Source organism: Agelaius phoeniceus, chromosome 2, assembly GCF_051311805.1.
Source record: "Agelaius phoeniceus isolate bAgePho1 chromosome 2, bAgePho1.hap1, whole genome shotgun sequence".
NCBI lineage: Eukaryota > Metazoa > Chordata > Aves > Passeriformes > Icteridae > Agelaius > Agelaius phoeniceus.
In genome coordinates, this window is record NC_135266.1 from 27,081,432 (window position 1) to 27,109,055 (window position 27,624).

Genomic DNA, 27,624 nt, shown 5'->3' on the forward strand with positions numbered 1-27,624 from the left:
CCTTGAAACTGAGGTTACAGCTGCAACCCCATGTAAGCACAACTTTTTCTTCCCCATTTCCAGTTCAGTTGAAAATCATCACAGTCCAACAAATTAAACATGTTCTTAAACCCGTGTTACCCTGAACAGATTCCTTCCCAAGCTGACCTACAACTATTTTTGCAGCTTCATGCAGATTAGCTTTTGGTCTTAAGTGGAAAGTTCTGTAAGCACAAAATTTCTGTCACACACACACACAACTCTTGTTAACACAAGGCCGGCAATGGTGATTTCCTTCTGAGAGAGGAAAGGAAAAGGAATTAACTGCTATTGTCTTAGATCAAGCAAAAATTTCTTTTCCAGGTATTTTACTGAAGATATTTTATAGCAAAACAGGGACAAATATTCATACAAAGCCAACAAATAACATACAGAAAACAAGTGAAAGCTAATGAGCACAGCCCACTTCCCCATTCTACCAAATCCTATTAGAGATATTACAGTAAAACTACATCCAATGCAAAACCCCCTACTTCATTAAATAGAAGGAAGAAATACTGTCAACACATATGCATCCCTAAAACCAGCATTACTTCAAATAAACTGCAAACTTCTCATGTCATTAAACATCAACATTTCTTAGAATTTTAAAACCAGACTATTTTCCTGCTAATATGGGAACTGTCCTCCATACTCAGCTCAAACCATCCCATTTGCTTTCCAATACCCACTCTAGAAAGACCTTTAAAAGCACCCATTTACAGAGTGCCATCTGTACACTGTACTAAAGAGAGCAGACTAAAAGTGGGTGACAGCCATCCTGTTCTCACAGGACAAGGAGTTAATCCATTAGTAGTTAAAGCCAGTTTATGAGCCAATTACAGGAGAGTTGCAAGCTTCTTAAAAGCCTCTTCAGAAAACTCTTCAGTTATGTCGATATTAAAAAATGGTTAAATTATCCTCTACAACAGTGCCCTGAGGCGTTAAGCAGAGAGACAAGCTCACTGAAATTTTGCTCTACACTGATTTAGTGACTATTCCTGGCACTGACATCATCATTTCCTTCTGCCTTGGTCTCAGACTGGCAACCCCAGCTATTAACAGAGAACAAGAACTTAACAACAGGAGAGAAAAGAGAAAGGCTAAGCAAGCAGAAGTTATTTCTAGTACATGCTGATATTCAGAGAAAACAAAAGATGCAAGTACAAGTTAAACCAAAGCAAGTAGTATATAAAAATTGTAATGGAATAGCAAAACAAAAGAGGAGGTACCATCAGGAAAGGATAAATGTGCTTAATGATGGTACTATATTGATTCTTGCAGGGGCAAGTGAAGAAATTTGAATTTCATGTAGTATGGCAGGAAGCCAAGGAATGGGTCACAGTATTGAGGCATTTGCAGAAGCACTCGTGTTACTGCAGCATGGTGAGAAATGCAAAAGGAGTGAAGCACAAAACAGCAACAATTACAATACACAGCAAATGATTAGAGCCCAGCCAGCAGCTTTAGCTGAGCTGCCTGTGGCAATCCTAAATGGAAGCAATGAGATCCTGTCTGTACAGGCTGATAAGAAAAGAAAGAAGACCAAAAGGCACCATGGGAATGAGAGGCAAAAAGGCTGTTATGGCTAAATAATGAAGCCAGTCCATGACACAAAAATATCCCAGGTCATTTTTATTTGCTTGAAAAGGTATACTTGTCTCAGTGTTCTGCATGGGAAATACAGGTTTTATGGAAAGAAAACTGCAGTGATGTCTGACTTAACTGCTCCCAGGAAGGAGCTGTGGGCACACAGCACAATCTCTCCTTTCAGGCAGCACTTGCATGTCACTGTGTACATACATGAGCATGGAAGCAAACAAAACAAGCTGCAGGAACATGTCCTGACTTCTCCCCTCCACCAGCTAGCAGAGGCCAGAAGCATCTGCAACTATTAGATGTTTGATACTCATATGACAAGAAGGAAGACAAGATGAAGAAGCTGTTCTAATAAGGAATAAGTTACAATCAGGAAGCTATTATAATCAGGAATAACTGACACTCATCCCTAAGAGAGTGTGATACATGCCAGAGTAAAAGTTAAAGAAATCACTCAAAAGCTTCTGAGCCTACTAGCAGGAGTCTGATTATGAAGTAAAAGTAAGGAAAAGGCTAAAAGCAGAAGCTTTAAAGAATTTATGACAGAGAGAAGGAAATAGGCACCCTGGTGGGGAGTGGGTAGGTGTGGGTGTGTGAGAGTGGGGGAATTAAACTCTGTGAAACAAATAGATAAACAGAAGCAGGGCACCCTAGGGCTTTCCTACCTAGCTGGTGAGCAAGATTTTCCTCCCAAGTGCTGAGTATGGTCTTGTCAAACAGATATCCCAGGCTGGCCATAGACAGTAGTATTTTAAATAAAAATTTAGACATGCTGGTGAGTGACCTGAACTGAAAAATACCTGAACAACTGAGAGAACGAAGAAGATTGGAAAAGAGCATCTAAATCACATGCCATGACACATTTGAACCCCAGGGCCCAACAACACACAGCTCTTGGGCCAAGAGAATGCATCAGCTGAGAAGCATCTTTTGGGTGATGGGGGATGCACAGGAAGGGAACACAAGGGAATGAGATGGTTTAATGAAAGCTGTAGCACCAACAGAATGTAAACCCAGTCAGCTTCTTCTCATCCCTGCCCAATCCAAGTATAATGATTTCTCTACTAAATAAATTCTTGAATACTCTTCCACATAGATTTTCACATCATACAGTTAATTAGATGTAGTAACAAAGTTTAATTAGGTGTAGTAAGAAATACACCTTTCTAAATGAAAGCAATACAAAAATAGGTTGTAATTTATAAAGAAAAGAAGTAATTACCTGTGGAACTAGAAATCAAAGGTGCCTCCAAACACTTCCAAGAGGCTACAATCCTCTGTAATGAGAATGCCTTGGCACACCTGAGGTAAGCAGTACCTTTAATGCTTTAAAAAACTCAACTTGAAACAACTCAGAAAAACTCTTGATTACGTTTACGTAAATCATCAGACAATCTGGGATCTTGATTAACAATAGTTATTATTAAAGGGCAGTGATCTTTGCTACACTTTGCAAAACTTTCATAATGGAATTCAAATTAAGTTGATTCATTAGCCCTGCTGAGACCCAATGGCAGTCATGTTGCCAACTAAATTCCAAAGTAATGCTGATACACTGAATTTGTTTTGATAAGAGGACTGGGCTAAAGTTATACAAATTGTGTCACAGTGAACATAAAAATGCTCTCCAACTAGAATTCATAAAATAATATTAATAACTTGATTCTGTCAGGATTTACATATCTAAAAAGATGTCAATGTATCTCATTGTAATTATGGACAATGCAGTAATCAAACACAGGAGGCAAAAAATAAAAAGCACACAGTATTTAATATGGAAAATAAGGCACTATATCCTCAAAACCTGCCCTTTATTTTAAAGAAAGAAACCTAACTCAAACCAGAAGCATTCCACTTAAACCAGATACACCAAGTCTGTGGAGAGTCTTCTTTAGTAAATCAAATTGCAACGTACAGATCAGGCTCATTAACTTTCATTTACCTACATTTTTTACACTGATGCAGATAGAGATATTCATAGAATAGTTTGGGTTGGGGAGTCCTGAAAGATCATAAAGTTCCAACTCCCCTGCAATGGGCAAGGATGCCCTTCACTAAAGCAAGCTGCTCAAAGCCCCATCAAAGAAGCACAAGCATCATAAGGATCAAAATGTACATTTTGTAGTACACTTTCCTATGAAATTAACTGAAAAACCCTTACCAATGTCCCTGACTTGGCAAAAGAAGAGATCAAACAGGATTCATAAACCATTTATTTCAAAAACAGCTGTCACAGGATGGTGACTTGCCTACTTTGAATAATTCCTCTGGTCCTACAAGGAGATGTGCAATAGTGTTCTGTGCCTGAGGATCAAACTGTGAATGTAATACAGAAATTCCATGAAGGACATTTTGTGGCCATTCTGTAGCAACACCAAAGCAAGTAGGTCCTGCAGACAAAATCTTCCATTAGCAGTGAAACCTCCTTAATAAAGCAACATTCTCTGCAATGCTACAACTGTAAAGCACCAGGCTCTTAAGACTCTCCACAAGTTTTAAGACTTTAGGAAAACACCTATGGGAGCAAAACCCAGAAGGTGCCTGGAGAGGAAGCCACAGACTTCTAATGGAAGACAAAATCCCTTTGACCTGTTTGACAGTTGTGATTACCTGCACAACAAAAGCACATCTGAATGGTAATCCTGGTAGCCTCTACCAGGAGCAAAGCATTACACAAATTGTAAACAATTTCCCCTGACACACTGTCCCATTTGACTTTCTACTCTGAAAAGTCGGTCATGTCATAGGTTTAGTTAAAACCTATGATATCCCAATCCAAAGAAGAATGTGCTTCACAAAGTGCTGGTTATACCATTGCTTGTACAGCGCAAAGCCTCTAGAGATGAAAAGCAATGTAAAGTGCCCTTTATTAAAGATTTTTGTGACTTGTCACTTCATCTTAGAGAAAAACAAGATGCAAATTAGGGCAAAGTCAGATAGGCATGTTGATATAACCAGCTGTAATTAGAAGCCCACATCAGCTTTTTACTTCCAATTATTGCAGAATGAGTTTATACTGATGTTACATTTATCCTCATAGTTTGGGATGAAAAGGGATCTTCGGGATCACATTCTGGCCTCTTTTGAGACAGTGATGAGAGCTCACACCTACTAAATTTGTGCAACAAGTTCATGATGATTACTTCATCTTGAGAGCACATTTCTGAAGAGCAATCGAGGCTTAACTCAAAGGAATCACAACTGTTAAAATATCCTCAAAATTTTCCACATGAAATTGTTAGCTGATTAATGATCATGACAAAAAACAAACAAACAAACTCCCCACCCCCAATGGTTTTACCACTTGTTTCCCATTCTTTTCTTGAGACTCCAAACATTGGTTATCACTTAGTGTAGGAATAAGTAACCATATATTCAGAAGGACTCTCTTCTAAATAATGTGCATACTGAGATTTCACAGAATCAGCTAGGTTGAAAAAGACCTCTGAGATCATCAAGTCCAACTCATCACTTAATACCACCTTGCCAATTAGACCATTGCACTCAGTGCCACATCCAGTCTTTTCTTAAACGCCTCCAGGGATGGTGACTCCACCACCTCCCTGGGAAACCTTTTTCAATGCCCAATCACCCTTTCTGTGAAGAATTTCTTCCTAATATCCAGTTTAATCCTCCTCTGGCACAGCTTAAGACTATGTCCTCTTGTCCTGTCACTTGTTGTCTGGGAGGAAAAGCCAACCCCCACCTGGCTACACCCTCCTTTCAGGTGTTTGTAGGGAGTGAGAAGGTCCCCTCCGAGCCTCCTCCTCTCCAGGCTGAACAACGCCAGCTCCCTCAGCCATGCCTCACAGGATGTGCTCTCCAGAGCCTTCATCAGCTTCACTGCCCTCCTCTGGACACACTCCAGCACCTCAAGGTCCTTCCTAAGCTGAGGAGCCCAGAACTGGACACAGCACTCAAGGTGTGGCCTGTATCACTGGATTCAGCCCATGGATCCAACCTGTTCCAGGTCCCTCTGCAGAGCCCTCCTACCCTCCAGCAGATCAACCCTCCTCCCCAGCTTGGTGTCACTGAAGATTTTCTTGCATAAATCCAGCAGTCACTCACTGTAAGACAGATTTACTAGCTCCTCTATTTTTCCTGTAGCTTTGAACACTTCTGAGTTTAACAGCATGCTTTTTAGCCCAGTCTCCTAAAGAGAGAAGCTTAAGAGAAAATGCTTTCTGTCTATATTTGTCAATCAATCTCCTGCTGATGATTTTTTTTAATCAGTTGGCATTTTCCACAAAATTTGAATAAGTGGTAGAGATTTTGAAAGATACCCCAGTTCTACTAATTTTATTAAACTCAATGGCTATGCAGAGAAGAAAGCACCCCAGGATGTCCCTAGGGAGGAAAGGGCTGCACACAGCAGTTCTCAGCAGCTTCTGACTGAAAAGCACATAAATAGGGAGTCTGCTGTCACCCTGTGCCACTTTTTACAAACATGATGTTTGGGCTGGTGGGGCATAAAACTGGACAAATCAGCAGAGACTGTCAAACTACTAAAAGAGTAAAAACCATACACAGCAAGTACATCTGCAGCTGGATACAGTCTAGCTGAATTGTTGCCTCTGTTTGAAGCTTGTATGAAATTATTACAAAACCATCAGCTTGGAAGCAAGTCAACAGTAAAATAAGTTAAAATTAATTGCAGACATTACTGCCTCCAAAAGCACAGCATCCTTGACAATTTCTGTGCTCACTGCAATTTCTTTCAGAGTATTTCCCTTTTCTCTTAGTATTTATGAGAACAAAACTATTAGATAAACTAGCAACCTACCTTGTAGGGCAGAAAGGAATGGGACAGTGAAAATGACAGGTTTCAAAGTGCTATTAAATTAACAATGTGTATTGAAAGATTTTTCATCTGACTCACAAGTGCTTTTTACGTTACAAATATATAATTGGCAAAATAGATGAGTTTTTCCACAATTGACTCTTACTGAAATTCCAAAAAATGGCATCCAAGTCAAAGGTTTACACCAAGACAGAAAAGTAGGGGACATACAGTTGACACCAGGTGATTTTAGCACTGTGGATTCTGGAAAGTACTCAATCATAGCACATAACTAGTTGCATTCTCAGTACAATAATGTGCCCAGAAGCACAAACATGATTCCAGATGAAGTAGGGCAAGAGATACTTTCTCATTATTGCCACATCCACTGCATGACTTTTTGCAATAACTTCCTCTCAACAAGTCCTTCTGTGAACAATGAAGTTAATGACAAGTGTTTCCTAGGTATTGTGTACCCTGTCTCTACTTTCCTCACATCTGAAAAAAAACAAAGAAGCACAACAAAAAAGAAATCGTCCAGCCTCAACACTTGGGGCCCTGCAACTTCCTCTCTACCCTCCAACTTCCCCTATTTCTATCCTACCTTGATGTCTGTCCCTAGCTCCATTCTGCTACCTAAATATCATGTTGGCAAGTGCTGCTCTTGGAGCAACAGATAAAAAGTTTGCAGAGACAACTGTAATTTGTGCATCATCACATTGCTCCTTTAGAAACTCCTCCACTGGTTTCGGATGGTGCCTGCCACAGAAGCTGTAGAAATCCCAAGAGTTATTCAGAATGAAACAGGGTGCAAGCTCACCCCTGTATTATATGAAATTCCTTGTACTCCAAAGGCAAGAACCTTTTGATATAGGTCATATTGCAAGGCAGCCAGCTGGTTTTTCCTAGGGCCCTACCTCAAATGCAATTGAATTCTTCCAAATGATCATCATTAAAGGACATCAGTGAAGTAAAAACTGCAGACATTTGGGGAACTAACAGCCTACTGTAGGTGCTAACAATTCACAGTTCTCAAAATCCACACACCTTTTACAAACATTGGCACTACAGGAATGTTCTCTAATGCCCCTGAAGCACCCTAACACTGTGACCCCAAGCACATTTAGAAATAAAATAATTTACCATAAGGATTTATGCTTGAATAATTTGCCTCCATTTATAATCCCAGTCTGTGCATACTCTGTGTAAAACAGGAAGTACTGTCACATTATTTACACAGCAGCATTTACTGCTAAAACAGAATGGCTTAAGACTTACATTTGAGTCTTTAATTACAAACCAAGTTTTATACCTATTCCAGAATCATGTGATGACTATCCAATCTCAAAATGGTGAGCACTTTAAAATATGTTCTGCTGGAGAAGAGTCTAATTGAAGTTGCTGTTGATTGAGATTACAGATAAAATAACACTTGTATGTGATTTGCATAAAGAATTTCATTAATAGAGGAGAAGCACTGAAGAAACACTGAATACAAAAACAAAGAAGCGTGAAACAAACTTCATTTAGTGGGAAACACAGCAGCAGCAGAACAGCTGAAACTTGATTTAGGCTACAAAATAGTCAACAGAGGCTACGGTGGGGATGGAGAAGCACAGCAGAGACAGTGTAAACTCAGTGTTATGAGAGCTGGGAGGAAAAAAGAAAAAATTGATGCACTATGTTAAGGCCTTATAAAGATACATCTCTCTTCCTTCTTCTCCTCTGTACTCCCAAAACCCACAGCATTGCAGCACTTCATGATAAAAGTACCAGACACTATGTGATTTAACCTCTGAGCATTTTCTCCCCATCAGTTTGCTATGAAACCCACACCAGATTAAAAGCATGATCAAGATGCAATCCTGCAGGAGAAGTGCAGCTTGATGCAGGGCTTGCTCTCCAGAGAAAGGAGATTGTAACACATTTAATGGATGCATGAGTTTATTCAAAATGAAGCCATGAAACTACTTCATTAGCATTCCTTCCCAGGAGCAAACAAAGGTTGAAATTTTTCAAAATACTGTGAGTTCACCTGATTGATGCATACATTAAACCAGCCTTCTTGTAGTTAGCAATACCTTTTTTCCCCTAATTGATGCAGGTCATATTTTAGACAGGAAAATAAGCTTTGACCCTGAGGTGAGTTCAAAGCTGGCTGCATGTCTCTGCAGTGGAATGGAAACTTTTCTAAAGCAACACAAATGTATATTTTCTAAACTGGAAGCAGCAAACCCAAGAGGGCTGGGTGGCTCATGGACCCATTCTGGATGTAGGCACAGTACCAAGAGATGTAACATGTCAGGAAAAGCAGCCACTGCCAGTTCTGGCCTCCCTTGCACCACATCAACATAACCATCAAAAGCCTGAGACTGAGCATTACTGCCTCACACAGCAACAAAACATTGCCTCATGAAGAAACAACCCCAGGTTCCTGCTGGCACTTTGGTGGAACACCAGATCCAGTCTGGAAAAGGAAAATACTTTCTGCAATCACAGAAGGAAATAGCAGACCTGCACCAGACAAAACCATGTTTTCCTCTTATGCTTTAGATTAGGATCCAGACTGCTGATCCAAAAGTGGGAATGGCCATTATCTCAGCCCTTTCAACCAGACTTGATGTATGTAACTTTGCCCTTCATGAGTTGTGGCCAACAAAACAAAAAGGCTGAGCTCTGAAATTTTCAAAACAAAGCCATCATTTACCTTAACCTTAGAAACATCATATTGCATAAGAGACTTTTAAACAGTTACATAAAGTCAATCTGCTTTAGGGCAGTGATTGTCAACCAGTGAGCAGCAATGCTCATGGACAAGGAAGTTCAGATCTATAATGTGGGCCATCAGAGAGGAAGGTCAGATGCTGCTCACTGCATGCTCTGTGCTCTATACCCATGGCAGGGAAGGCAAGGGAAGCACCACCAAGTCCCAGGACTACCACGCCTAGGCAGAGACCTTCTGCTTTAACCACACCTGACAAATGAAACCTTCTTCCTTACCTCCCCCTCTTCCTCTTCAGAAGGCTTTTAAAGCCCACAGATCAGTCACTGTTCTTTTAACAATCCCTGAAGTGTTGATCTTGGGGATGTCATACCTACTTATTGTCTCCTCTCCTGCCTGCTCTTGTAAACTGCCCATTCCGCTTTGTTCCACATGGTCGGAACACATCTTGTGGAGCCCTCAAGAGAGCTGCACAGCATTTAATTAATAAATTAATGCAGAGCAGCCACATCTTCCATACCAGAGCTACAAAAGCTTCACTTTCCAAATAAAATTTCAGCATTGATATCGTATTTGTAGACTTATGAATTACTTACTGGAGAACTGTGTTACTACATGTGAAAGACAGCAGTAGCCTCTGAAGCACATATGTTGTTATTTAGCTATATAGATTTACTGGGTGGGAGAAAAAAGAAGCAGAGGGGAGGAGGAGTGAGCTCTCCAAAGCAGATGTTTCCAAGCTTTTTTAAAACTAAGAGACAAGACATAAGACAACACTTGAAGGAGCAGCTGGGGACACCGAATAAAAACAGACATTTAAATGTGACTAATTACATACACATGCTGGAATTCTCAGAGGATGATCAGGGAGCCAGGCTCCCAGCTCACTCTGACTTTCAACAGGAGTTCAGTGGCCTGTTCCTTCAGGCATGCTGCAAGATGTCATCTTGCTAAATACAGAACAGTGCCTCTAAATGTTGCCTCTAGTAGCTTAACCACAGCAAAGCCTGCAGATTGCTACAAAGCTATCTACAGGAGCCCTCCTCTTTATTAAATAAATACAAATGCATGTATCTGCTGTTCCTTGCCTGTGTGGCTCTGACAGATGAGACAAAGTTGTCTGGACAGCCCAGAGGCCTTAAAGCCTCTGGGGAACCACCTTTCTGTGCTAAACACAAATACATTGCCCAAAACCTGCTCTAGCAATGGTGGGGAAAGGTTTACAAAAAGTCTACGGATCCTTTCCAAGTACTTTGGTTGTAAAGCAGGAAAGGTTTCTGTACATGGGAAGTGGTGGCTCATAAAAAAAAGTTTAGGGAAAAGTACATACCATTGATTTTCAGATGTATTCATGCAATATGGCTAGACACACACTGTTCATGACTTAGCTCAAACACCTCCACCCAGCACGGCTGCAGAAAGAGACTCTTTCCCTGGTCATTTTCCTTCTTCTGCATTACAGAAAAAGAAAAGTGCAGTTTCCAAGATACATAGGATTAAGGCCTGTTTCAGCTTAAAAAGCATGAGGGGGAAAAAAAAATACAACAGGGCTCAAGCAGCTGCCAGAAGCTGTGTGTCAGCACAAAGGGGTGTGTACGGACACAAGCAGCCAGAAGCATGGGAAAGTCTTGACCACTTCCTTCCATGGCCTATCTTAAAAATCTTCATAAAATTACAGATAGATTACTGGCAGGTGACAAACAGGAGGGAGCCTTCACTTCACAGCCAGTGGAAGGTGAGGCCAGATGTTGATAGTCACAACAAGCAGTGGCTGACTGTGCAGAGGGCCAGGAAGGCCGTGACTGTAAAATTGAGGAGGAACACAGTGCAAGATCTTTTGTGAGTAAAAGACAAAAAGGAGAGAAGCCAGACCTACTAAGACTTTATTTTTCCCAGCACCCAAGGTGACTCACTACATGGCACAACAATGTTCAGTACAAGTGCAGCTAGAGGAAGGTACCAAGCCACAAAGTCCATGCTTGTTTTTTTATCTGACATACTTGGGCAAGGGTCTGTGGTCAGCAGGCTGCACATCTCATCTCCCTGTATGATGTGAATATACACATCAAGAGCCTGCATCCCAAGTCCTGTAACTGGGATACAGGACACTGATGGGGGTCAGTCAGGACCACCAGGTTTTGTACCAGGTCCCACAGGGGATGCCTACAAGTAGCAAACCTTTCCCAGAAGGAGCATCCCAAGTGAGAGCTGTGGTTCTTACAGAGTATGACAGAATAAGTTGCTGGGAGACACACGCAGTGTGAGTGTGGTGCCTACATCTGTCCTGTCAATGTAACTTAAATCCACTAATGCTTCTCCTTTTAATCTGTTTTGCAGGGATTCAGTCCAGGAGATTGTGCTGTAGCAGCTGGATGAGACCATGGCCTGTGATGAAGCACAACAGCTTAGTGGTTTAAGACTAAATGAAAGTACTGAATGCTTCTTAAGGAGAAGCTATTAGGTAACCAGTTTTGAACTGAATTTTTTGCTTCCTCTGCAGGGGCTAAGGAAGCACACTTGCCTTTTGCATTTTTTAATAATCTACTACTTAATGTTCAAGAGCTCAGCACTTAAATATTTTAATTTGCCCTTCCATTCAGATGAATTTTTCCATCCATTCATCCAGCTGACTGTTCACAGCATACTCCACAGGACTGCAGGCTGGCTCAGCCCCAGCTGCTTTCCAGGCTTTCTGGAATGCAGAGGTGGCAGCAATGTGAACAGGCTCAGAGGGCACAATGATAAAGACCTATGGATAAGCTCATATCTTCTGGAGAGGTAAAAAAGTTTCCTAATTGGGCCTAGTCTTCATTTAGCCTACATATGTGGTCTTTGAAAACAAGCACTACTCTGGGACTTAAAAAAACAAGTGTCTTTAAGGTATTTTTAAACAGCTGCCCACTGGATGCAGCTTTTGTTCTCCCTGCAAACCTGAACTGTTCAAGCAGTTATATGTGTGAGGGAATTTACAGGGTAGTGTTCATCTCTGCAGCTAAATGCTTAATTTAAAACAAACTATTTTTCTTTTTAAACAAAGTCAAGGAAGTTCACAAGACAAGCATTAGATTCACCAGAACAAGTCAGTTTTTAAGATGAAGTGATTCTAGATTCTTGCTCATATTTTTACAGCCTTGTCTTATTTGCTCACTGTAACATCCACGAGATATTCACAAAAAAATCAGTTATTTTCACAACACTCAACTGGAACCTGCACTTCCCTAGAACACCTATCTCTGCTTTGCACTCATGACCTACCTCTAACAAAGGTTCTGCCTCTCCTGCCTTTGCTGCTCTCCTCACTGGCAAATTCCAGCTACAAAGACATTTAGCTGAGCATTGCTTAATTACCACGCTCTTTTCTAATAGGTTGAAGCACTAGAACCAAGATGTCTATGAACAAACCTGCAAGAGATTTCAGATCATGTGGAAAAATGTTAAGAGCTGCAGTATGCTGTAAACCTTCCTGAAGCAAGCAGTAAGGCATGAAGAAAATGCTGGACTACATTCTCAAGTACCTTTTTTTTTTCCCAAGATGTAAACACTCCCCTTCATCATTCCCTTCTTCTTTCTCACAGCTAAGACAGATGGCCATGAAATCCTGCATCAATCCTGTGGAACTTCATACTCTAGAAACATTCTTCTTTCCCAATTTTCTTATTTGAACTGCTAAGCTCTACTGTCACCACTCAAATAACAAATAAATGTGGAAACTAGACAAAGCCAGAGTGTCCAGGTCAGATATCAAAGAGGGTGGCAAAGGGAAAAGACAGTTTCAGCAGACAAAAGCTTGCTTGAGCTCTGACTGGCAAATTTTGTTTCTAAGACACCTGAGCTCATTATGATTCAGTGGCTAAAACCTCATGATTTTTCTACACATTGTAGCTATTACACTGAACAATACCTAGCAAATCATGGTTACAGAATGCTGCACAAACCAATCTAAGTTTTTTTATCTGCATTGTAGAAAGTTAATGAAATAGTCTTCAAATCGAGAACATATAAGCAAAAATTTGAATAAGCATTTAAAACCTGTCTGGCCAAATGAATAGAAAGCTAGGAAATCACACTGTTAATGTAGTCATTGCCTTACTGCTATTCATGAAGCAAGAAGCTACATGTATTACATATTAAGAAGAATCTTTTCAGACACCTATTTCCAGCATTTCAGGAAGTTCACTGAAAAATCCATTGGTACTATAATTTTACAGGGCCCCACTTAACCTTGCTTTAAAAGACAGCTGGCTGTGGTATGGCATACTCTCTCAGAATAAAACAAACACAGGCAAACACTTCTGAAGGTCCTTCAGTACACCTCCTAACTATTCAAAACAGATGGGAGCAGAAGGGCATTTCAGTTAATCTGTGTTTGCAGAGTCACGGACATCACAGGATTTCAACCCACAATTAGGGTTCAAAGGATAAGGACAGAAGGCTCTGTGGCTCTATCACATCTAAGGAGTGCATTATACACTTTCAGAAAGGCCAAAGCAAAAAAAAAAAAAACTCAATGTGGTAACCAGGACAACTCTGCTCCTTCTCCCTGTCTAAACACACTATCCTCCAGGCATGCTTCAAGGAAAGTCCAAGCTCAGTGATAAACCCACTGTCCTGTATGTTCCACACATATTCACCCTCTCTAACACAGAAATTGCCTTTTCCCACCTTCTATTTCCCCTTGTCCCACAAAGCCTTAGGAGCAATAGCAATACAAGCAACACTTAAAAGATGCCAGCCTAGGACTTGGTAGATACAGGTCTGAGCTCTGATTTCTCAGAATGTGTGTGACCATCATCACCTGGTCATACTCAAATTGTGCAATGGAGAATGACACAATGAGAGTCCTCAGGTAGCAGCTAGAGGAAGGCTGGGTCCTCCAGGTGGTGCACAGCTATACTAACATGGCAATTTTTGTTCTCAAAGAGGTTCAGCTGTGTTCTAGCAGCACTGTGCCCTGGTTAACAAGTTCACTGGAGCTCAGAGCCTCCACAGCAGCAGACTATCCCCTGCCTCATGAGAGCAGACTGCAGAGAGGAAGAGGTCAAATGTACCTGCTGCAGAGCTCTGGTAGGACCTGCATGGCCAGAGGGTACATGCACAGACAGGCATGACCACGTTCCCCAGCACATCCTCATATCAAGAGTGGGCCTACAGTGATGGAGGTCACCATATGGGTCACCTGCTTTTGTTAACAGGTCCCAGATGTAAAGACTACCAGGAAAAAGCCTTAGCAAAGGCAGCAACAAAATGATACTAAATACTGGTCTGAAAATTGGGCTGGTCAGAACTTTCCTAGCTTCAATTTTTTTTTATTTTTAAATAAATTTTTTTTTAAACTTTCAATTTATCATATTGACATGACTGACATAGAAGTGTATGATGCCAGCAGTGTGATTTTGACAGCTCTTCTGCCAGAGAACACAAAGCATTCCTCACAGAGGCAAACCAGCTCTGCCACTGCTTCTGAGGTAAGGTGAAAGGCTTTGGTGTGGCCAGAGAGCAGTGGTCTTCCAGACTCCTCCCCACAGGACAGAGAAATCTTTACTGCCATTTGAGTCCTGTGGCATCTCTGTTCCAACTTGAATGAGACCAGATGGCTGATTCTGAGGCTGCCTTAGTAAGTGATGGCAAACTTTTGTTTTAAGTCAGCTCTGTAGCACTCTCACCACACAAGCTGTGCTACAAATTTACTTCGCTGGGAAGGTCCTTAATGCAAATTAGAAGGACATTAATATTACCCTTTGATGTCTTTTTAGTATTTATGCCATGACTAAATTGGGTAAGGAACTGATTAACATTTAAGGCTATTAGGAAGAAAATTACATAGAGGGAGGGAAAGGGAAAATGAAAAAAACTCACACGCTATAAACTCATAAGGATATTTCTGATTAAGAACATTCAGTGTTCAACTAAATGTGTTGATTCCTCCAACTATTTTTAAATGAAGCACTGCAGACTGTTTGCAATCAGTCTATTTCTCATAACTTCACAGCTACATTTCAAGTCCTACCGAGTTGCAAGCTTGTGGCAGACAACACCAGTGTCTGTTATGACTTCACTCAGTCTCAGCTCCAGGTGGACCTTCCCCTGAAACACACCAAAAACACCACAGGAAAAGTTAGTTTTATGCATAGGCAGCCACACCATTACAGCTTCAACCAAAGCAAGCCAGTTTGTGCAAGTAATTCCAGGAGAAGCCTGAAGATTAAATAAGAGCTATATAGCTGAGGTCTTTCTACTGCCACAGAATCCAGACTAGGAGTCATTCAACGAAATTTGGGTGCATAATTCCCCCCATTATAAGTTGAACTGATTGAAGGATATGGAGTGTCTATGGTCTGACACAGAAATGTTATGCTGAAGTTGTAATTAGCATTTTAAATATTAAGCAAGTATCTGCAACACTATTGTTAAAAACGGTATCACAGAACTGTCTTATAAATTAACCTCTACATGTTTTAAACATTATAAAAATAAAATGCATCAAACAATATAAACTATAAGACAGGTATCAATAAAAGTATATCAAACAACTATTAAAAAGACACATTAAAAATGTTCAATCATGTTGCTAGCATTTACAGTATCTACTGTTACACAGTGTTCAAGTCCTTACCATCACAAAGTACCAAGGTATACAAGTGTTTTTATAGAAATATTTCTGCTGGTCTTAAACAAATGTTTCCTTCTCAGGAAAGAATGCTTCAATGCACTTAGATGAGCCTGAGAGTAAACTGGCCATTTGCTCAACCTCACACAGACTGAATAAAATGAAAGCTCCTCATTTCAGAAATTAGGTTGAAAAAAAGAATTTTAAAAATCAGCAGTATTTCATACATTTTCCTAGCTACATTAAGCTTAAAATGATTGTGATGCCTCTCATGGGCTAAAAGCCATTTTTTCTTGTAGCTTTTGTCATTCTCTTGTGAAAGCTTTGAAAATGGTCAGATGCTCCAAGAGTGACTCCAATCTTCCTAGAGCAAAACAGAGGTCATGGGACCACTGGGAACAGCAGCCTACGACTATTCCCAAAACACCTTCCAGTGTTTTACTCCCAGTTAAAAACTCAAATACCTTGAAATAAGGCTACAGTAACATGCTTTCAGGCCTAATTTACAGAAAAGGTTACTCTTACATAAACAGAATGCTTTTTCCCAAATCAATTATACCATTCTGCAAAACATAAGGATTCAGCTGAATAAATTCACTCCTGAGAAATGGCATTAGCTGGGTTTACAAAATACCAGATAATTCATTTTGCAAAGGGAAGACAGAAAACTGCAATAAATCAGTATCGTAAGATCAAAAGTTAATCTAATCAACAAGAAGGTCAACCTATAATGGATTACATGTACCACAGAAACAGAGAATTGCCATGATCTTTGACTGACAGTTTGTAAGAAAGAAATCTATACTTTTAGTATTAACAGAACTACTGTAATAATAACAGGAGTCTTTTATTGCAGTCAGTCTGCAGAGTTTACAAGCAGGAAAGATTAGACAAAGCAACAGAACAAAAGAAAAAGTCCATTTTACCGAAAACTGAAAAAGTGCCTTCATCTGCTCAGAGAGAATCCCTCCTTTGGAGCCAGGGATTGAGTCTAGGCTCAGTCCTGCATTATGAGGCTATAATGCTTTCTTTTTTCTGAGAAAAAATCTGGAGGTTTGGCAATTCTGAAGCAGCATGTATTGATTACTCAAAACATTTCCATTAGCAAATATATTTCAGGGTTGTTCCTAGAAGCAGCTATGCTTATTAGCACAACCTTCTGTGGAAGGGTAGGACCCCTTTTCAAGGAACAAGCTCAAGGAGTGCCAACTCAACTGCTGAACACTTCCTTTTCCATCAGCTCCTGCTGATATGGAGGGTGGGTTCACAGGTCACACCTCCTTCCTCACCACATCTAACACCACATAATGGGGCCAGCCAGCTTCCAGTTATTGATTAGAGAAGCCATTGGATGACTGAATTTCTTGTAGAGAAGCAGACAGTACTCAAAAGGAAATCAGTAACAAAAAACTTTTGAAAGACCTTACTGAGGAAAGCACAAATTATACTATGCTTGGTAGATATAACCTTTACTACACACTCTGTTATCTGAAAACAAAACTGACTGCAGGTTGGCAAAAAAAAGGAAAAGACTCAAAGTCCTGGTTTTCTAGATACAGGGAAAGCCTGTCTCCAGCCACCTCCTGTCTGCCTGGAATGAAGCAGTGAGCCACTGTGGATTCAAACACCAGAAAACAGTTATAAAGCAGATAAAAGTACACAAACGCTACCTAACCATATCATGTTTCCAGCAGTTGCAAATTTGTGGTTTAATTTAACCGCAGTACTTTGAAGGAAAAGAAAATGCATGACCACAGATTATCCTAAAGTTACTCTTATGACAAAGTTCTGCCATCCTGGCATAAAGCAGTTTCAGCATCCTGAACAAGGCCTCAGAGGCAGTGTTTGCAAGGTCACCAGGACACCACAGGGAGCTGTGTCAGAGTGCAGTTAAATGCACTCATTTTTCCCCGGAATCTGACACACCCCACATGGAGCAGTGACTGTAGATTCAGATGCAACATCCAACCCAGATCAAAATAGATGCAATCTGGTTTTTCAGAGAAATATTTATGAAAAAGCACTGACAAATACCAGGAACTTCCGTGCCTATCTGAGGCTCTAGAAAATGCACAGAAGACTGTCAGTCTGCCTAAGCCAGAGAGCTGTCTGGAGCCAAATCTACCCAAATTTCCCAAATCATTTTAAAGCAAATATCAATCAGGCCTCCATCCTTTTTGTTACTATCAAAATTTTAAAAATCTTTCAGTTTTTAAAAACATCAAAGAACAAGTCTTCCCTGCTGATTTTAAACAAAACCAGAAAATACACAGTTTGCTTGAATATTAAGTATCAGGTCAATAACCTTAATATTCAGGGCTCACACAGCATGATAATTCACTTCCACAAAAGAACAACAGTTGATATCAGAAAAACTCCTAAGTAAGGTATTTGTTTACTATTAAACCTGCTGGACAAGAGGTTTATGGTAACCCACTTTTCTACTCCTCACTAGCCCACCCAATTTTGCTGGGGACTTTCCCACCAAGGTGGAAGGTGCACCTGGATGAAAGCTTTTCCAAACATTCATTCCAAATCAGGACACTTTTCCCAACTCAACTCTGCTCGATGCTCAGCAGTGTGGAAAGAGGGACTGGGACCCACTTTTGGCTCCTTACTCTTCATCCTGCTGGTAGAGTGTGATTGCAAGCAGTCTTACCCCAGCTCCTGGATGTGGAAGATGGATGAGATGTACCAGACAGAAGCTGTAGGAGAGGACTAGGCTAAGCAGGTGACATGAACCACAGCTCAAGACTGACTCATGCCAGCACTTCATTTTTTTTTGGAATCTCAAATTCAGGACTGTGATAACACTGGTATGTTGGTTTATCTTCCCTTGCTCCAAATTGTCAGGAGAAATGAGCATTGGAAGAACTCAGCACTGCACAGAGACCATTCCAAACTAGGAAATAACCTGCACCACGGCTTTTTCAGTCTTTCCAAATTTTGTTTCAGAATATAGCAAATGTTATTGGGCAGATTCTGTCTATGCTGAAAGCTTTTTAGCCAACTTCTCGGGAAGTCACTTTCTGCCATCACTAAAACTTAAAAGCAAACAAGAAAACTGAGCCAAACCCTACGGGCTCACTAAATGCTGCCCCTGAGGGAGTGGGAGGGGAAAGATCAAGGGTACAGCTACTGCTTTAGGTAAATCCAGCCCTGCAGTATTATCAGCAGCCTCACATAAGGTCAGGCCTAACAGCAGATTTGAGAGCAGGAGGAGGAAGGAGTTTGTTTGCTGTCTACATTTGCTGCTTGTAGAAGCTGCTCCTTCCTTTAGCAGAGGGCAGCAGGCGGCTGGGAAAGGCCTGAGGATCATGCTAGAGATCACAGCCTGCCTGCTGGACCACAGAGCAGCTCCCAGACACTGGAAAGAACCCAGCTGATTGCTGAGGCAAGTGCAGCAGCTCTATTCAGCACTGCATGGATTCATAAATGCTAAGCAAAGCAGAACTGATATCTGCTTGCTCTCCATATGTGCAAGCATGTCAGAATTGCTCAGGAGCTGGCAAACAACTTCACATGGCATAATGTTAACCTTCCTGTTTCTCTAAAGGAAGAATACTGCCATATGGTCAAAATCCTTAAAATTAATAATATTTTTTTTCTCAAATATTTTGATGGAATATAATATGTAGATGTTGTAAGTGAAAAGGTTTCATTCCCCCCAACAAAGCCCCACATATGTTACTTTAAAACCATGTACACTCATTGTGCAGTAGCAGGTGCTCCTCACCACAATAGACTAGCTACTGAAAAGTAATAGACCAAAACTTGATTGGGTGCCCTAGCCCTTTGTGCTGTTAAGTCTGAATACTGTGCTCTTACATTCACACAGGAAGTCTTGCCACAAAGCAGGATCTGGGCAATAGCTGCTCTTTCCCTTGACCACAAACATTATTTACCATTGCTGATGCATGGTTCAGTTGTCTCAAATAATTTTGTCAGTAGGCATTCTTTGAGATTCTCCCCACCCTATCAAAACAGACATGTCATCTCTCTTCAAAACAACCAGAAGATAGAAGCTTAAGTGCTACTGTTCAAAATATAGAGGGTAGCACCCATTTATTTCCTGTTTGTGGTTGAAAGCTGATACCACACCTGGAAGCGGCTTCTTTTTTACCATTTGCATTTACCCATGCTTACAGTAGGTTGTACAAAATGCATCAGTGACTAATTTTTAACCTACAAGTGTTTAAGTTCCTACACAAAGATAAAAAAATATCAGTGTTGGACAGGGGCATGCAATGCTCTTAATTGTTCATCAGATTACTGGAGTGAAACTGCCCTGTACAGTTGCTCCTAAAGACAGTTATATCTTGTATCTTCAAATGTATATTCTTAATTAACAATTAGCAACACAGCCATCACAGCTCAACAGGACTTGCTCCAGATATACAAAGAGCACTGATCTATATAGAACAGGAAACAAGCAGACATGGGACAATCCTTGGAAATTTTAACAAGGTGAATAAAAATAACCAAGTAACACTTCCAGCTTCCTCCACAGATCTGGGATAAACTGTATTCAGTCTTGTGTGATGGAAAAGATGAGCTAATTAAAAAATTTGTGATAAAACCTTGGCTCTGATGAACTCATGGCAAAACTCCTACCCCAGGAAGGCCAAGATTTAATTCATGAAGCCTGACACTTGGGATACAGATTCTGCATTCAACAGAAGGTGCTGACAAAAAGGAAACTTTTTTTGGAGGACCACACCATGCCTTAGCTATGTTCTTCTAGCTAATATACAGGCAGCATTTCAGAGCCAGTAGGTATGTCGAGCAAGACAAGAGGACTTTAGGTGTACTCTCCAAACATACCCATAAATAATGTTTTCCACTAATGAAGTATAGTACACCACGTGACACAGTCCATACTCAAGAACAGGCATGTTTAATCAACAATAGTCAAAGGCCTGCATAGACAAAATGTTAAAGTGGTGAAAGGAAGAGGAAAAGCTTTTGGTGTCTGAAGAAAGTACTTAACATCAGTTAATCTTTGGCACAAAGCTTAGAGTACAGAAGGTTAAAATGTGAGACAATTTGCTTCCTCAGTGTTGGTTATCTGCCCTTTACATGCCTTTTATTTTTATTAAGTTGATAGCCAAATAAATATCTCAGACACATCAAAGTTCTTATGAGAAGGAAGGGGAAATGAGCAATTATCAAGTTTTTGTCAGACTTTTTTTTGCCCCAACAATGACTTCACATAAGACTTTGAGCATAAATGGCTTTGGAAAAGCATTCTATCATTTAGAACTGAGAACTCAGCTGTAAGAGGACATGACTATTTCACATTTGTCAATGAAATGGAGGAAGTAACTCAAAGCACACTTGAAAAGGGGAACTTTTAAAACAAGAGTCTGCAGAGGAAAACATGTCAGAATAATCTAACTCTCTTTGCAAATGCCCCCATTTACATATACTGACAACATGGTTTGGAATATACTGGTGTATATAGATATTTATCAGAATATCTCTGGATCTTTAACCACTTCACTGATTACATGTACACAAAGAATGTTTAGGTGGCAAAGCTCAAACTTCACAAAACAAACTTGAACTATGAACTTAATGTGAAAAAATATTAAGGGGAAAACTACACAAAACCAGGAAAGGCCTTTTAAAGACTGCATGTGCACTTGGGCTTAAATTCCACTGAGAACACATGGACCACTGAGAGCATCTGTCATCTACAGCCCTAGGCAAATATCTGAATCAGTTACTGTTGGGTAAACTTCCTTCTGTGAAGAAAAGGAAAACATTCATGGATCAAAAAAGAGGTAGACACAATAGCATGGCTATTTTTTGCTTCCAGACCTCAAAAAGTATGACAATGAGAATACAGCAGGTCCTGAAAGACAAATGACTAGTAGAAAAGAAACACGTCCCATATAAAGTGTGCAACATCATGCTCCTCCTGGCCTCAAGCAGCTTACAGTTGTCTCTTTTGCTGCTAGCCCCTCCCCTCCAACTGAAGCTGCCTGATTGTTCATAATCTATTTCAATGCAAAAGTTAAACCATTTTCAGTAATGGCTCAATTCCTGTTCTACTTCTGACTAAAATTCTTGGGCTCGTGTACTGTCAGACACTGGGCATTTAACTCTGGGCACAGTACTGAGGAGGAGGCAGGCTCCATCAGAAGATGGGAACTTAAAATTCCTTCAGCTAAATGCACACAAGCACACCTGGTTATAACTTTCTACTTCCATAATAAGTTTCTCAGCCTGGAAAGTTAAGCCATAAATTAAACATTAATGGCTGCTGTCAACTTCCATTCTGTACTCTGTACAAGAAAGCTTCCCGATCACATTTAACATTTTACTCTATATTTAAAAAGGAAATATTCAGACATCATGTCATTTCATATTTGTATGCCAAACACAAATACAAGCTGAAGTTTCATCATTTGTTCATCACAGAGCAGCTCAAACTTAACCACCTAGAGCACATCTACTGTTTCATCACCCAGCTCTATCTCAACAGCATCCAGGGTATCCTGGATGGTAGTCCTGACAGGACTAGAGCCACTATGCAATGTGTTATCTTCAAACTAGTGAGAGCAAAACCAGCCAGTGAAATGTGGGGGCATTGATGTAGCAACAGAGTACAAGCCTGTCAACCTCAAGGGGCAGCTACAGCCCACTGCTGACTGACACAGCACTGTGCTCTGGCAGCCACTGTTTTCCAGTGACTCAGACAAGGGGAAGTTCAGATGTACCTGATGATGCTGATTATCTCACTGGGTGGGTTTGCTAGATAAATGGTGAACCAAACCCACAAAAGGCCTTGGGTGGGTTGTAATGCCTGCTCTGCATCTGTGGGCTGAGCAGCTGCACAGTCCCACCTGTGAGACTGAACACAAGGTGCTGGTGAGATCACAGGCTCAGCAGCACTCAGCCCAGACATACAATGTCCTCATTTTTTCTTCAACATAAGCAATCATGCCAGACTCCTTTACTTGCTGTCAAGCAATAAATGGAGGTGGCATTAAAGCATCTGACAGTAATACTCATATCTGTGTAGTCTGACAATTAATGTAGTCCTGCTGTCAGTAACATCCTTATCTGCAATAAAATTTATGAAGCCATAATCTCTCACTCCTGAACATACAAAGCACCTTTATAAGACAGTAAGAATTGGCAATGTTGTAAAACCATAAAACTAGATTCAAAGTCTCAAGCTAAACACCTTGGAAACAATCTGTGATGAAGTTATACAACACTAACACTTACATACTGATTTTTTAAAGTATACAGGAACTCATACAAATGAGGTACCAACCATGCTGAACAAAATTTTAAATTCACTCATTAAACTTCAGATAGCTCTAAATATCAGTTTTTGCATCACAAATGTTATTATCTATAATTTCAAATCAGTCTCTCTGTTCTCAAAAATGAGGTACCATGTCCCAAAAGGGGGCCACAAGAAACACAGCATCCAATATCACTAATTTTTGAACAATCCATTGTTTTTAAGGGGGCTTTCAGTTTCTGACTGTGCAGGCTGCTCTGCTTAAAACCTGAGTATTTTTAGACTTTGCACATGGTAAAGTTAAGTCCCTCGTAGGTTTATTATTCTTACCCAGTTTCTTTCATAATGTATTAGAAATATTTAGAAACCTGGTCTCCTTTTTCTTTTTTAATTTCTCAGTCTGACTGCATAACCCCAAGCAAGTCACATTCTTTCTGACATTTACTCTCACTGTATTCAAAGTGTGGGAGTGACAATACCTTACCTCAACAGAGTGCTGTGATGCATAGCTAAATAGCCATGAAGTGATCTACAACATGGAAAATAGTACAACAGCCCCTGGCTGACAAAAGCAGAAAATGCAGGAGTTTCCTGGCCTACAGCTCAATGTTTAATCCACTAGATTATATTGGAAAAACTGCTAGAATGATAAAACTTATAGTTGCCACATTAAGACTGCCTTTGTACTAGTATTTGCATGATTCACTGCAAATGTTAACTATTAAAAATTTCTTAAACTATTTCCTTTAAAATTGAAGGAAAACTGAGTAGCATTGTAAATATACTCATCGTTAACACAAGAATTATATTTTCCCTTACAAATCATGAAGCACTTAGGACAACTGAGATACTGCAAATGTAAAAGGTACAAACAAAAAAAAATTCATTTGGCTATCTTCACTTGCATAAGAATTTATACAAAATATTTACAAATCTGTTTCCACAATTACAGAAAACCAGGCCCTCTTGCAGTTTCAACATAAAGACCAAGGAACATTTAAATAAATGGATAAAATTAGAGCATAATGCAAATCATATTTACACTACTTGTAATAAATGCTTATCATGGAGCCCAGAAACAGCTTTTAAGAGTTGGGCTCTAGTGAGGATGCAAACAGAAGTGATAAACAGCACAATTATGAACAGAGAACATGCTTCCAGCAAATCCTGTGCTCCTCATCACTCAAAGCTAGAGCTGTCTGCACCTTACATTAGCACTGCTGCCCTAGAAAGCACCCCGGTCTAAAAAGCTTCCAGAAATTCACTCTGTATAAATATTGTAACAAAACAAACAATGCAGAAGCTTATCTAAATATTGGCTTTCTTCAACTGATAAATTACAAAGGGGAAGTTTTCATATCCTACAGGAAATAAACAATTAATCTATTGTTCTAAAGGCACTGTCGTAAGAGTCTTTGGGGTAAGAAGACAAGGACACACCAGGGTAAACAGAATAGATCTCATAGTTAAAAGCCTGTTAAAAAGCCTTTCCATCACCAGTGACACTGAAATGTGGCATTAAAGAGGATCAATATTTTACAAGAGAATGTCACAGGCTGAAGAGGCTGTCCCGAGGCTTTCTTTGTATCACAGGCACAACAGGGTATTATTTGTCTCTCCAAACAAAAAGAATACCTAATCTTGTATGTATTTTCACATATGCTTCACCATACATGACTACACTTTATGTTGGAATGTGTGTGCATCTTAAGTGTCATTTTCCAACCTGGTATGTGCAGACTTGCACACAGACTGAAAAGCCAAGACACTGTGTCCAACCCTACCATACAGAAGTATCTAAGAGGCATTTCTCCTTGCATTTATCTGAGACTTTTGCACAGGCCAGATATTCATGTCTCCCCTAAACAAATATTGTGGTTCAAAAGTGATCTGTAATATATACTTACAGGAGGAAAAAAAAGTAACTGGCACAGTATCTTGCTATATGATTTGATTGTTTGCTTTGTTATAATGACTGTTTTCACAAGACCTAATGTCATAACAGAAAATAGAATCTGCTTCAAAAGGAGAAAAGTACAGAAAGAGGAGTCACACTGTGTAGAAAAATTTGCAAAGTACCAAACCCTAAATGTAATTTAGGGCTGATAATACAATTTTCAGCATTCCTATTGTGTGGAAGAGGGCCTAGAGATCTGGCAAGGAATGTTTTTCACATTTAAGATGTACTTGCTGCCATTCCTGTGGCAACCTGCCAACATAATTATTTTAAGCAGTACCTGCAGATACTATTTTCAAGATGGCTCCACTCCCTGAGGAATCAACTGTTATTTATAGGGCCTGAAGTTATTTGATACTTGAGATAAACACACCCTCCTTGTATCAGACCTGATAGTTCCCATTGTTTTCATTATTTCTCTAGGCAGAATCCTGACCCCCAGGTGATTTATGCACACTTTTAATCCCACCTACACTTATCACCAAAACCCAAACCATACTAATGGGCAATGCTTCCTTTTTCTAGGGAAGAACATAACTGTCCCAGAGCCATGAAACCCATGAAACTGCCACGGCCTTGTTACAAATACTCTTTGCCAAGATATTTTTTAAACTGTCTCACCTGTACTTCTGAATCAGCATCAACATGCTGGAGTTGAAACCAGGTGTCTCTGTTATGATACTTCTGCAGATCTTCTTTCTGTATAGCCACCTTTCCTGAAATAAACCAGAAGCAGAGTTTAAGACATGCTGTAGCTCCACCAAGATATATTTCCATCAAAACCAAGTTGCAAAACAATGATTTAGGGCCTGTCCTATTCAAGAAAGGCTTTAGAGCAAGGGAAGATTTTCTTGGGGAATATTTCTTTACACAATACATAATGATGAGCACAATACTGATGGATCGTACAATTCTGATGAGCATCTTTTTCCACTCCATTTTGTGAATGACTTGAAAATTCTTTAAGTCCTACTCACCTAACAGAGTGAAGCACTGGACACTATGGACAAGCTTGTAAATATGCTTATAACAAAACCATCATTATTACTTCTCTAACAGGCAATTAAACTTGTGGGAAGAAAAGCTTGGAAAACATTGCAGAGATTTTTTTGTGGCTGATGTCTGTAACAATCCCAAATTAACAGTGCCCTGAATATGCTATTGCCAACAATATTTCAGGATGAGGCATTCCACTGTATAGCTTTGTAGGAGAAGGGAAACAACTAGAGATGTCAAATCACAGCATTTGGGGCCCTGTCAGCCTCTCTCTCTCTCTCACTCAAATCTTTCAGACTTGGCATTACACAAGCCAGAGCCAGCCAAGGGCTATCCCTGACTCTAGAGAAAAGCCAGGCAGGAAAACCCACACCAAAACACTGAAGAATTTTAACTCTTACATTTTTATACACCTCTTGCCACTACCAAATTATCTGGTTTGGTAGGTACAGTACCAGCATCCAGCTCCAAGCTGTGAACTAAGAGCCTGCATGACTGCAAAGGGTCAATGCAGAAATTGCTGTCCTGCCCAATCTCTGTCAGGCAGTAAGTAAAGCACTCTCCGAGGAGCAGTGAAACTTTTTCCAAGCCTCCTTCTTTGTATACACAAAGCTGAGTGTGGCATGCCTGAGGAGCACGTGATGCTCAGAAAGCTGCTTTGGGTTGGGTGGCTCCCCAGGCACTGAGCAAAGCAGCATGTTTGAAGGGAAAGAATCCAGGGCAGTCAGAGACATTGACAAGGCTTGAGGAAGCTGGGGTTTGGCAATGTGGTTGGGTAGATTTCTGCTGCTAAAGTGAGTTGCTCACAAACAGTTTGCAACCACTGCTTTGTCATAAAAACACAGACTTTCTTTAACCAAATGTTGTTAGATAAAATTCACCGATCGATGTATTTTTCTGAGAAAAAGAGTACCAAGGTGACGGAAATTCATGCAGTTTGGCCAGATATCAGTAATACATTACCCCAGCAAATGTTAACAGAACACATTTACAAAGGAAAAAAAAGCAAGAACACATGATCAAAGACTACAAAAGTGGCAAACAAAAAACACTTCCCTTCAGAAATCTAGAAGTCCTAGCAGCAAGTTATTACACACCAGCATTCCCCCAGTTTGTGGCCTTTTCCTTTAGCTGGATGGCTTCACCCAGCCCTCCTGTTTGCTGGGCCATACCCCATACCATGTTGCAGCTGCATTCTTCTGTCACCTCAGGCTGTTTCTGATGACAGTTTCCAGATTTCCAGTCCCAGCTCCTAAACTACCTGCCATTCTTCCACAACTGCCCTCCATCTGACAGAGTTTCTACTCTAGTTTCTTTTTCAGAACTTCTGACCCATTATTCCTAAGTCTTGTTAATTCTGTCCTCAGCACCATCCTCTCACTGCTTGGCCTGTAGAGATTATCAGATCCACCTCCTGTCACACATTTAACTAGAGATTAACAAGGGAGACTCTATATTGGACATGCAGAGCAAGCCACTTGAAACTTCTTAGAAATGCAATAATTAAATTACAGAAACCTCCAAAATAATATGGCAGGAAGGGTAAATAAGACATCTGCACTGTGCTGAACAGAAGACACCAAGTTATTCTGCTGAGAATCCATGGGATGACGACTGTGTTTTTTCAAAGCTTCTACTTTTATTCTCCAACCATGGTGGTTTGTGGGGAACTAGTGACTCTAAA

At 40.3% G+C, this 27,624-nt stretch overlaps 1 protein-coding gene across 2 annotated transcripts in view; it reads right to left on the minus strand.

Moving 5' to 3' along the window:
- Positions 1–27,624, minus strand: part of RASA3 (RAS p21 protein activator 3) — a 130,152-nt gene that overhangs the window by 43,146 nt on the left and 59,382 nt on the right. For both annotated transcript variants that reach the window (XM_077173357.1, XM_054654573.2), the window contains exons 4-5: positions 25,566–25,660; positions 15,127–15,203 (exon numbers count right to left, since the gene is read on the minus strand). In XM_077173357.1, coding sequence (XP_077029472.1) covers positions 15,127–15,203; positions 25,566–25,660 — 172 coding nt within the window. The remainder of the gene's footprint in view (positions 1–15,126; positions 15,204–25,565; positions 25,661–27,624) is intronic.